Source organism: Hemiscyllium ocellatum, chromosome 41, assembly GCF_020745735.1.
Source record: "Hemiscyllium ocellatum isolate sHemOce1 chromosome 41, sHemOce1.pat.X.cur, whole genome shotgun sequence".
Classification (NCBI taxonomy): Eukaryota; Metazoa; Chordata; class Chondrichthyes; order Orectolobiformes; family Hemiscylliidae; genus Hemiscyllium; species Hemiscyllium ocellatum.
In genome coordinates, this window is record NC_083441.1 from 6,894,086 (window position 1) to 6,906,063 (window position 11,978).

General features: G+C 48.7%; 1 protein-coding gene across 1 annotated transcript; it reads right to left on the reverse strand.

Moving 5' to 3' along the window:
- Window positions 1–224: 224 nt before the first annotated feature.
- LOC132834614 (perforin-1-like) lies at window positions 225–10,765 on the reverse strand. The gene is made up of 2 exons (XM_060853511.1): window positions 10,698–10,765; window positions 225–2,926 (listed from the first exon to the last, which is right to left on the reverse strand). Exon 2 carries the CDS (start codon window positions 2,901–2,903, stop codon window positions 1,287–1,289), a length of 1,617 nt encoding a protein of 538 aa, XP_060709494.1. The 5' UTR covers window positions 2,904–2,926; window positions 10,698–10,765; the 3' UTR covers window positions 225–1,286.
- Between the last annotated feature and the right edge of the window lie 1,213 nt (window positions 10,766–11,978).

Sequence of the window (11,978 nt, forward strand, 5' to 3'; positions counted from 1 at the left end):
TCTGGTGTACCATTATAACACTGCTGAATCTTTCCTGGGCTCAAATGCCCTCGCTGTGAGGCCTTTCTGACATTTGCCTCCAGTCCCGTTCATAATGGAATGATGATTCTGTCTTTCACCCTCTCCCCCACCCCACAGCACTCCTCACATACTGCCCCCCAACACTGCACAAGCCCACTCACTAAGTGTGCCCATGTAGACTGGTCACATGACGTAGGCTAAAAGCCATTGAGTTGGATTTATTACAAGTATATGAGATTATACAAATGTACATAGAAATCAGCTTAGTTGCACTTCTTGATGGGCTGCACTGCTAGCGTGGTTGGAAAAAGCTTTGGAATGGAGGGAGATGAATTGGGTCTAATGGGATTTTTTAGGGTAGCAGTGAACTGGAAAGGGTTTGGGTCTATTGTGATTGTGTAGAGTGGGAAAGAAGGATATGGAGTTATGTCGAGTCGAAGTGAAAGGGATTGGGTCCATTGGGATTGTTTAGTGTTGGAGTGAATGGAGAGTAGCTTGGGGGTCCATTGCGATTGTGTGGAGTAGGAATGAATGGAAAGATTTAACGGTGCACCCACACCGAAATGACAGCTACAATACTGCTGTAATGTAGCCTTGATACAGTCCGACAAAGGGGCTCCTAGGGAAAGGGTCAGGTGAAGTAGTCCGCTGGTGGTTCGGAGAGGGCGGGCCAAGAGCAGAGAAATGGCGTGAGCTTGGTTGGACATCGGAGTGAAGGTGGAGGTGTTCAGCTCGACTGAGATTGTGGATGGTTGCAGAGAATGAGGGCGGCACGGTGGCACCGTGGTTAGCACTGCTGCTTCACAGCACCAGAGACCTGGGTTCAATTCCCGCCTCAGGCGACTGACTGTGTGGAGTTTGCACGTTCTCCCCATGTCTGCGTGGGTTTCCTCCGGGTGCTCCGGTTTCCTCCCACAGCCCAAAGATGTGCGGGTCAGGTGAATTGGCCATGCTAAATTGCCCGTAGTGTTAGGTAAGGGGTAAATGTAGGGGTCTGGGTGGGTTGCGCTTCGGCGGGTCGGTGTGGACTTGTTGGGCCGAAGGGCCTGTTTCCACACTGTAAGTAATCTAATCTAATCAGTTTGGCATATTGGGCCAAAGGAGATGTCTCTGTGCTGAAGGACTCTCCGACTCTCTGCCTCTATGACACGGTGCGAGCAAGATGCTGCTGGGAAAGGGCGATGGAAAGGAGGTCACGGGAAATGGTAGCTCAGACAGGGTGGGCAGGAGTGTGCGTTTGGCAAGACCCTGTTAGGGGTGAAGTGTCACTCAGCAGGGCTGGGCATGTAATCCTGGCAGGTGGCGCCACCCAGGTGGGGACCACAGGTGAAGGTGTAGCCATAGGTCACCCTGCCGTACTTGAGGAAGCAGGTTTCACCGTGGGTGCCAGAGGTGAGTCGGACCTGACAGGTGCCAAGGAGGTCGTCGTGTTTGGCATCCTGGTCCCAGACCTCGATGGTCAGCTTGTGCCCACTCTCAGCCTTGACCTCGCCCAGGTACAACTCGGCGTTCCACTGGGGGTGCTTGTTGTTTGAGATCATGGAAGTCCTGGCCGTCGCCTCTCTGTACTTGACCACCACGTAGCCATCGGTTTTGGAGAAAGCGTCCCCCCTGAGGTCCCGGCCCTCCCAGACGGTGACCACCAGGCGACCCAGCCCCTTCCCCTTGGAGCAGCAGTTCCGGTCCACGTGACTCTCTCCGCGGCACAAGCACGAGCAGGGATGGCGTGGATCGTGGTAGGAGCCGTGGGGGCACCGAGTGCACTGCAGGGAGAGGGCACCGCCCGCGATGTAGTCGCTGATGTAGCGCCGCAGGATCGCACGCCTGGGGTCACTGTTGGGAAGCAGGTGGTGGAGAGGTTCCAGGGCATAGCGCCCTATGCCCGGGTGAGTGGACAGGCTCTCCATCCAGCTGGTGAAGGCCGAGGTATCCCCGGAGAGGAAGAGGTCTGTCCGCTGCCGGACCCTTCCCCCCCTCAACTCTGTCTCCCGGTCACCGAAGGCCTGGTAGACTTTGTTGTGCTTCATGGCACGTGCTATCTCCTTGCACCTCTGGTAACCCACTGAGGACTTTGTGGTCAACTGCAGCGTGACATGGGCATCTAAAGACAGGCAGTCCTTCACCTCCTCGGCGCTGTAGCCCTCGGACGCTGCCTCACATGTCCGAATAGCTGTCACGGACTTGTAGCGTCCACCCAGCTCCACCGACTTGAGGTAGTGGGTACCGTAGGTGGCCACCAGCTTCTTGTATTGGTATTTGGCGTCGTCATTCATGACGGTGGGGAGGCGGGAAAGGGAGCGGGTGAACTCGGGTGCCAGGAGCGGCTGGGCCTTCACCCGAAACTGGTAATAGATGCACTGGAACTGGTGACTGGCGAAACTGTAGCGGTCGCTCTTGGAGCGGGTGGTTCCGAACTCCACCAGCTTGGACTTGGAGCCAGCCAGCACCAGGTTGGCGCCGGTGCCCGGTTTGGGTGGAAGGAGCAGGTCCGCCCACCAGTCGTTGGTGACGTCCGAGGTGGCAGACTGCGACAGCTCAGCGGCCGAGTGGTCGAGCCCACTGGAGAGGGAGCGGTGGCAGGAACTCAGGGTGCGCCAGTCCACCAGCGAGGTGGGCAGCCGCTGGCGCACGTTACCGAGATGCTCATTGCGGCAGAGGGTGCAGCTCCCGTTGGCCGAGTGCCAGGTGCTCACGTCGATCACAGAGGCCCCCTTGGGCTGCAGGGTCACCACGTCATAGCCCAACCCTGCCAATCTGGCCCCTGGCACAACGTTAGTATCACGGCACTCGCTGGCACTTCCGATGGTGCAGATGCTCAGGGCATCCTGGAAGAGTAGGTACAGGAAGAGGAAACAGCCTGGTTTCAAATGCGCAGCTGACATCTCGGCACCGGCGGTCTGCAGATCTGCAAGGCAAAAACATGCTCATTTATTTGACAGATTTATGAGTTTTTGACAGCAATTTGCTTCTTTGAGTGTGCTTTCTTTAAGTTCCCTTTGCCTATTTTGACATATTTGTGAGTTGTTCAGATGTGCAAGCTGCTTTGAATGGGTGAAAGTGAGGAGGACAGATGCTGGGGATCAGAGTCGAGAGTGTGGTGCTGGCAAAGCACAGCCGGTCAGGCAGCATCCGAGGAGCAGGGGAATCAACATTTCGAGCATAAGCCCTTCTTCAGGAATGCTCCTTGAATGGGCTTTGCAAGACTGTTTGCTCATTTAAGAGCTATTCAGAGCAGTACTTTATGTAAATGTTGAATAACTGCTGACTTAATGTGGCATTATTATAAGCGCCGAAGAGATTTACAATAACCGAGGTGAGTGCTGATGAAGTAAGTTCTAAAGCTGCCAAGTTTATGAGGTATTAGTGCAGTAGGCTTCAGAAGTGGCAGTTGAAGGTTTGTTTGAGATATGAATTCCCTCATCTCAATGATTAGCATTGAGGCCAGGAGAAATATTTTGCACGCGTTGAGTTAACTGATTCGCTTCCAGACTGTAATTGGCTCCTGGATTCTGTTAATCAACCACCCCAAATCGATTCTCTAACACGTTCTGAGGTATTTGATATTCTCCACATAAACCTCCCCAAATCCCTCAATCAGCATTCAGTCTGTAACAGCTCCCGGTTATCTGTTCCTTTATGCTGAAACAATCAGTTAGATTCCAGTCTGTAGCCCAAGTATCTCTTACTCAGCATATAAATCACCCTGATCTGCTCGATTTCATTCAGCTCTGCGCCTCACTCCATTCTTTCATTATTCTAGACATAGATTACATTCACTGCAGTGTGGAAACAGGCCGTAGGGTCCAACAGGTCCATACCGATCCTCCGCAGAGTAGCCCATCCAGACCCGTTTCTCTCTGACCAATGCACCTGATACTATAGACAATTTAGCATGGCCAAATCACCTGACCTGCCCATTTTTGGGCTGTGGGAGGAAACCAGAGCAACCAGAGGAAGCCCACGAAGATTATGTGCAAACTCCACGCAGACAGTCACCCGAGGCTGGGATCAAACTCAAGTCCCTGGCACTGTGAGGCAACAGTGCTAACCACTGCGCCACCATGTAATCGCCTGTGCGCTCACTCAAATAGATTCCAGTCTCTAACACTCCCAGGAATCTGCACGTGGCTGCAGAGCTGGTAAAGGAGGGAGGGCTTCAGATATATGGATCATTATGACACCTCTTGGGGAAGGTGGGACCCGTTCAATGAGGACTGGTTGCATTGGACTGGACTGGAGTGACACCAATATCATGGAAGATTCACTGGAGTTCTTTGGGAAGGTTGAAACTAGATTGGAGGGGGGGGGATGCAGAAACCGGAGCTACAGATCAGACGATGGGGTAGGTGGTGAACAGGCAGATCCAGTGTGTAGAGAGTCTGTGAGATAGGGCAGACACTTGATACGGCGAAGATGCAGTCAGTGTGATGGTTTAAAGTGTGTATTTTAACGCGAAAAGTGTCAGGAATAAGGGTGATGAAAAATTACAGCACAGAAACAGGCCTTTCGGCCCCTCCAAGCCAGCGCTGGTCCAGATGCACCATCTAACCCTGTCATCTATTTTCTAAGAATCTGTATCCCTCTGCTCCCTTCCCATTCCTGCATCTGTCAAGGTACATCTTAAATGGCACGATCATGCCCACCTCTCCCATCTCTGCTGGCAACGTGTTCCAGGCACCCACCACCCTCTCCATAAAGAACTTTCCACACATATCTCCCTTAAACCTTTCCCCTCTCACCTTGAACTCGTGACCCCCAGAAACTGAGTCCCTCAGTTGCTATCCACCCTGTCTACACCTCTCATGGTTTTGTAGGTCTCATTCAGGCCTTCCCTTAACTTGCTTCTTTCCAATGAAAATAATCCTAACCTACTCAATCTCTCTTCCCTAAATACCAGCAAGATCCTTGTGAATCTCCTCTGCACCCTCTCCAAAGCATCCACGCCCTTTTGTTAATGTGGTGACCAGGACTGTACGGAGTGCTCCAATTGTGGCCGAACCAAAGCCCTATACAACTGTAACATGACCTGCCAACTCTTGTGCTCAATATCCATTCCAATGAAGGAAAGCATGCTGTATGCCCCTTTGACCACTCTATCGAGGTAAAATGGACCTGTACACCCAGATCACTCTGGACATCAACTTTCCCCAGTACTTTTCCATTTATTGTATAGTACCCTCTTGAAGTGCACTTGCAAAAATGCATCACCTCGCACTTGCCGGGATTGAACCCCACCTGGTCTTTCTCAGCCCAACTCTCCAAGCTATCTATATTCTTCTGCATTCTCGAACAGTACCCTTCACTATCTACTACTCCATCGATCTTAGTGTCATCTGCAAACTTGCTCATCAGACCATCTATACCTTCTGCCAAATCATTTATGTATATTGCAAACAGCAGTGGTGCCAGCACGGATCCCTGGGCACAACATTGGCCACAGGGAACACCATTGGCCACAGGTCTCCATTCTGAGAAACACCTTTCCATTACTACTCTCTATCTCCTGTTGCCCAGTCAGTTCTCTATCTATCTATCTAGTACAACCTGGAGCCCATGAGACTTCACTTTTTTTTCCATCAGCCTACCATGGGGCACCTTATCAAATACCTTACTGAAATCTAAGTGTACAACATCTACAGCCCTTCCCTCATCAATCAACTTTGTCACCTCCTTAAAGAATTTTATTAAGTTGGTGAGACACGACCTTACCTGAACAAAAGCATGCTGCCTATCATTGATAAGCCATTTTATTCCAAATGGGAATAGATCCTATCTCTTAGCATCTTCCCCAGCAGCTTCCCTATCACTGATGGCATGCTGACCGGTCTGTAATTACCTGGATTATCCCAGCTACCAGTCTTAAACAAGGGGACAACGTTAGCAATTCTCCAGTCCTCCAGGACTTCACCCATGTTCAAGGATGCTGCAAAGATATCTGTTACGGCCCCAGCTATTTCCTCTCTCGCTTCCCTCAGTAACTTGGGATAGATCCCATCTGGGCCTGGGGACTTGTCGACCTCAATGCCTTTTAGAATACCCAACACTTCATCCCTCCTTATGCTGACTTGACCTGGAGTAGTCAAACATTTATCCCTAACCTCTACATCCGCCATGTCCATCGCCTCAGTGAATACCGATGGAAAGTACACATTAAGAATCTTAGCTGTTTTCTCTGACTCCACGCATAACTTGCCCCTTTGTCCTTGAGTGGGTCAACCCTTTCTCTAGATACCCTCTTGCTCCTTATATATGAATAAAAGGATTTGGAATTTTCCTTAACCCTGTTTCGTCTCTTTTCAGTCATCTCAACCTTATGCACGCTTCCTTTTCCTAGTCTCACAATTTCTCCTGTCATCCATCGTTCCCTCATCTTGCCATTTCTATCCCTCGAGTATATGACATCAGCATGGATCAAGACTTGGTTCTGCGATGTTGTGGCCATTACAGAGACTTGGATATCACAGGGGCAGGAATGTCGCGGAGGTTGGAAGGTTCGAAAGGAACAGGGAGAGAGGTAAAAAGAGGTGAGGGAGTGGCATTGTTAGTCAGGGATAATATCAAAGCGGCAGAAATGGAGGCCATTAAGGAAACTTTGCCTTCTAAGAGATTATGAGTTGAAGTCAGAAACAGGAAGGAAGCAGTCACTTCATTAGGAGTTTCCTATAGACCTCCAATAGTAACAGACAAACTGAGAAGCAAATTGGGAGGCAGGTTTCGGAAAGGTGCAGAAGTAACAGGGTTGTTGCCATGGGTGACTTCATCCTCCCGGATATTGATTGGAACCTCCTTAGCACAAATAGTTCGGATGGAGCAGATTTTGTCAGCTGTGTCTGGAAAGGAGTCCTGACTCAATATGTAGATAGGCCGCCTAGAGGGGAGGCCATATTGGATTTGGTGCTTGGCAACCAATCAAGTCAGGTGCCACATCTCTCGGTGGGAGAGCATTTTGGTGATAGTGATCACAACTCTCCAACCTTTAGTATACTTATGGAGAGGGTTAGGAGTAGGCAGTATGAGGAATTATTTAATTTGGAGAGGGGGGAATTACAATGCCATTATGCAGGAACTGTGCAGTATACATTGTGAACAGATATTCTCAGGCAACTGCATAACAGAAATGCGGGGTTGTTTACAGAGAACTTGCTGCGAGTGCTGGATAGGTTTGTCACACTGAGGCAAGGAAAGGCTGGTAGGGTGATAAGAGATGTGGAACATCTAGTCAAGACGAAGAAGGAAGCTTGTTAAAGTTGAGGAAGCAAGGATCAGACAGGCCTCTAGAGGGTTACAAGGTAGCCAGGAAAGAACTGACGAATGGGCTGAGGAGAGCTAGAGAGGGGCACGGAAAAGCCTACAGCGTTCTATATTTATGTGAGGAACAAGAGGGAGGGGATAGTGGAGGGAACTGGGGCCTGGAGTCGGAGGTGGTAGGGAGTAGGTAGCATTCCTTAATGCATACTTTTCTTCAGTATTCCTTCGTGAGAGCTACCTTGTCATTTGTGAGGACGGTGTGAAATAGGCTGATACGTTGGAACAGATTGCTATTAAGAAGGAGGCTGTGCTGGAAATTTTGAAAAACTTGAGGATAGATAAATCCCCTAGGCCAGACTGGAGTGTACCACTGGAAAAAGACCAGCTGGCTGGAGGTTGGCAAATATCATGCCCCTGCTCGCGAAACGGAATAGGGATAATCCTGGGTTGTACAGACCATCAGTGGTGGGCCAATTGTTGGTGAATTTCAGAAAGACAGGCTTTATGATTACTTGGAAAAACGTAGTTTGGTGCGAGATGGTCAGCATGGCCTTGTGACGGGCAGGTCAGGCCTCACAAGCCTTATTGAGTTCTTTGAGGATGTGAAAAAAAAACCCAGTTTCAAACGTAGTGCAGTGGGTACGGTGCACATGGACTTTAGCAAGGCGTTTGGCAAGTTTCCTCATGCTAGGCTCATTGAGAAAGTAAGGAGGCATGGGATACAGCGAAATCTGGCTGTCTGGACACCGAATTGGCTGGCCTATAAAAGACAGTGGCTGGTAGCAGATGAAAAAGTATTCAGCTTGCACCTTGGTGGCCAGTGGTATTCCATAGGGATCTGTTCTGGGAGCTCTGCCTTTCCTGATTTTTTTTTATAAATGGCTTCGATGAGGAAATAGAAGGACGGGTTCATAAGTTTGCCAATGACATGAAGTTTGGTGGAGCTGTCGATAGAGTGGGTGGGCTGTTGTCAATTGCAACGGGACATTGATAGGACGCAGAGCTGGGCTGATAAATGGAAGATGGACTTCAACCTGTAAAACTGCGAAGTGATTAATTTAGAAGGTCGAATTACAATGTAGATTACAGGGTTAAAGGCAGGATTCTTGGCAGTGTGGAGAAACAGAGCGATCTTGGGTCCCACACCCATAGATCCCTCAAAGTTGTCACCAAGTTGATAAGCTTGTTAAGAAGGCACATGGTGGGTTGGCTTTCATGAGCAGGGGGATTGAGTTTAAGAGCGATGAGGTTATGCAGCAACTCTGTGGAGCACTGGTTGGAATATTGTGTTCAGTTCTGGTCGCCTCATTATAGGAAGACTGTGGAAGCTTCAGAGTGCGTGCAGAGGAGATTTACCAGGATGCTGCCTGGACTGGAGGGCATGGCTTATGAAGAAAGGTTGAGGGAGGATGGGTTTATCTCACTGGAGTGCAGAAGGATGAGAGATGACTGGATAGAGGTGGACTAGATGATGAGAATAACAGATAAAGAGGGTAGCCAGAGGCTTTTTTCCCCAAAGCAGAAATGGCTATCATGAGGGGGCATGGTGGTTCAGTGGTTAGCACTGCTGCCTTACAGCATCAGGTTCCCCGGTTCAATTCCAGCCTGGGGCAGACTGTCTGTGTGGAGTTTGCACATACTCCCCGTGTCTGCGTGGGTTTCCTCCAGGTGCTCCGGTTTCCTCCCACAGTCCAAAGATGTCCAGATCAGGTGAATTGGCCATGCCCAATTGCCCATAGTGTTAGGTGCATTAGTCAGAGGGAAATGGGTCTGGATGGGTTACTCTTCAGTATGGACTTGTTAGGCCGAAGGGCCTGTTTCCACACTGTAGGGAATCTAATCTAATCATAATTTTAAGATGACTGGAGGAAGGTTTGGGGGAGATGTCAGAGGTAGGTTCTTTAAACAGAGAGTGGTGGGTTCGTGGAATACACTGTCAGCGGTGATAGTAGAACCAGGTATATTAAAGACATTTAAAGGAGTCTTGGATAGGCGCATGGGTGATAGTGAAATGTTGGGCAGCCAGGTTAAATTAATCTTAGGTTGAGATAAAAGGTCAGCACGACATTGTGCTGTACTGTTCTATGTTCTCTGTTCGATATAGAAACCACCCCAACCCCATCGATAGATTCCAGTCAATAACGCATTCCCCATTTTCTCTGATTCTAAATATAAACCACCCCTGAATTGCTCAATCAGATCCCAGACTGTAATGCACTCCCGATTATCTGCTATTCTCTATTTACAGAATGCTATGAAACTACTCAATTAACTTCCATTCTGTTACTCATTCCCAGGGGTCTGAAATGCTGTATATGAACCATCCCGAACCCTTCAATTAGATTCCAGTCTGTAACTCCCTCCTGGGGATCTGTTATTCTGTATATAAACCACCCGGAACCCCTCGGTTAGATTCCAGTCTGTAACTCCCTCCCGGTATCTGTTATTCTGTATATAAACCACTCCGAACCACTCGATTAGATTCCAGTCTGTAACTCACTGTTGGGTATCTGTTATTCTGTATATACACCACCCCGAACCCCACGATCAGATTCCAGTCTGTAACTCCCTTCCGGGGATCTGTTATTCTGTATATAAACCACCCTAAATCCCTCGATTAGATTCCAGTCTGTAACTCACTCTTGTGTATCTGTTATTCTATACATAAACCTTGAAGAACCCCTCAACCAACTTCCAATGTGTAACACTGTCCCAGGTATCTGAAAACCTGTACAGAATACACACCGAAACCCGCAATAAGATTGTGATCCATGAGTGACTCCTGAGTATGTGTCCTTCTGAATATAAACCACCCCTAACCCTTCGATTAGATTCCAGTCTGTAACTACCTCCTGGGGGAGCTGTTATTCTGCATATAAACCACCCCTAACCCCTTCATTAGATTCCACTCTGTAACTCCCTCCCTGAGGAGCTGTTATTCTGTATATAAATCACCCTGAACCTCTCGATTAGATTCCAGTCTGTAACTCACTCCTGGGTATCTGTTATTTGAGACATGAGTCTTTATACAATTCCTCAACTAACTTCTAGTCTGTAATACTGTCCGAGGTATCTGAAATTCTCTATTGAAAACACACTGAGCCCCTCGATAAGATTCTGATCCATGAGTCACACCTAAATAGTTTTTTTTTGTATATAAACCACCTTGAACCTCTGGATTAGATTCCAGCCTGTAACTCACTCCTGGGTGTATGTTATTCTGTGTATAAACCACCCAGAACTCTACGAATAGATTCCAGTCTGTAACTCCCTCCCGGGGTATCTGTTATTCTACACATAAACAACACTTCACCGTTCGATCAGATGCTTATTTGCAACTGTGGTCACTGTGTGCCCAGCAACAGAGAGAGTTCTGAGCTACAATTGAGCATGATGGGAATTTTCGTCAAGGTAGTTAAAACTCTTACCTCGGTTAAAACTGCAGTCAGGACATGCCAGGCCCTTTCCCTTAAGCTGTGATACTCGGTTTCCTGAGTTGTCCAAGTAAGGAATGTGTCATGGCGGTCTGTTGGTCAGACTGGGCCAAAGCTAATACTTATATGGACATTGGTATGTGGCTGTTTTGACATTTGGGAGTTGGTAACGAGGGAAATTCCTTTGGCTGCCGCCCAATAATGGGATCACGGTTCAGGCTTTTCATTGGCTGAGCACCAGAAGTGTTTCCGGAGACTGCCAGCACGATGGTACAATAGTCATCAGAAAAAGTCTTTGAAGGAGGTGCCCTCAAGGTGAATATTTGAGATGCAGGAGGGAAAGGCTTGAATACTCCTTTCGGTAACCTTCCTGGGTATCTGTTATTCTATTTCTAATCCACTCTAAATCCCTCGGTTAGATTGCATTCCATCACTCACTCCCAGGGACCTGTTGTACAATGCATAATCCACCCTGAAACCCTCGATTAGATTCCAGTCTGTAACTCCCTCCCGGGTATCTGTTATTCTGTATATAAACCACCCCAAAACCCTCGATTAGATTCCAGTCTGTAACTCCCTCCTGGGGAGCTGTTATTCTGTATATAAACCACACTGAACCCCTCGATTAGATTCCAGTCTGTAACTCCCTCCCAGGTATCTGTTATTCTGTATATAAACCACCCCAAAACCCTCGATTAGATTCCAGTCTGTAACTCCCTCCTGGGGAGCTGTTATTCTGTATATAAACCATCCCGAACCCTCGATTAGATTCCAGTCTATAACTCCCTCCCGAGTCTCAGTTATTCTGTATATAAACCACCTCGAACCCCTCGATCAGATTCCAGTCTGTAACTCCCTCCCAGGTATCTGTTATTCTGTATTCAAACCAACGAGTAAAAAGTGAGGTCTGCAGATGCTGGAGATCAGAGCTGAAAATGTGTTGCTGGTTAAAGCACAGCAGGTCAGGCAGCATCCAAGGAACAGGAAATTCGACGTTTCGGGCTAAAGCCCTTCATCAGGAATGAGGAAAGTGTGTCCAGCAGGCTAAGATAAAAGGTAGGGAGGAGGGACTTGGGGGAGGGGCGATGGAGATGTGATAGGTGGAAGGAGGTCAAGGTGAGGGTGATAGGCTGGAGTGGGGATGGGGGCGGAGGTCAGGAAGAAGATTGCAGGTTAGGAAGGTGGTGCTGACTTCGAGGGAATCGACTGAGACAAGGTGGGGGGAGGGGAAATGAGGAAACTGGAGAAATCTGAGTTCATCCCTTGCGGTTGGAG

Coding starts and splice junctions, on each gene's coding strand:
- LOC132834614 (XM_060853511.1), bottom strand. CDS start 2,903: ATGTCAGCTGCGCATTTGAAACCAGGCTGTTTCCTCTTCCTGTACCTA.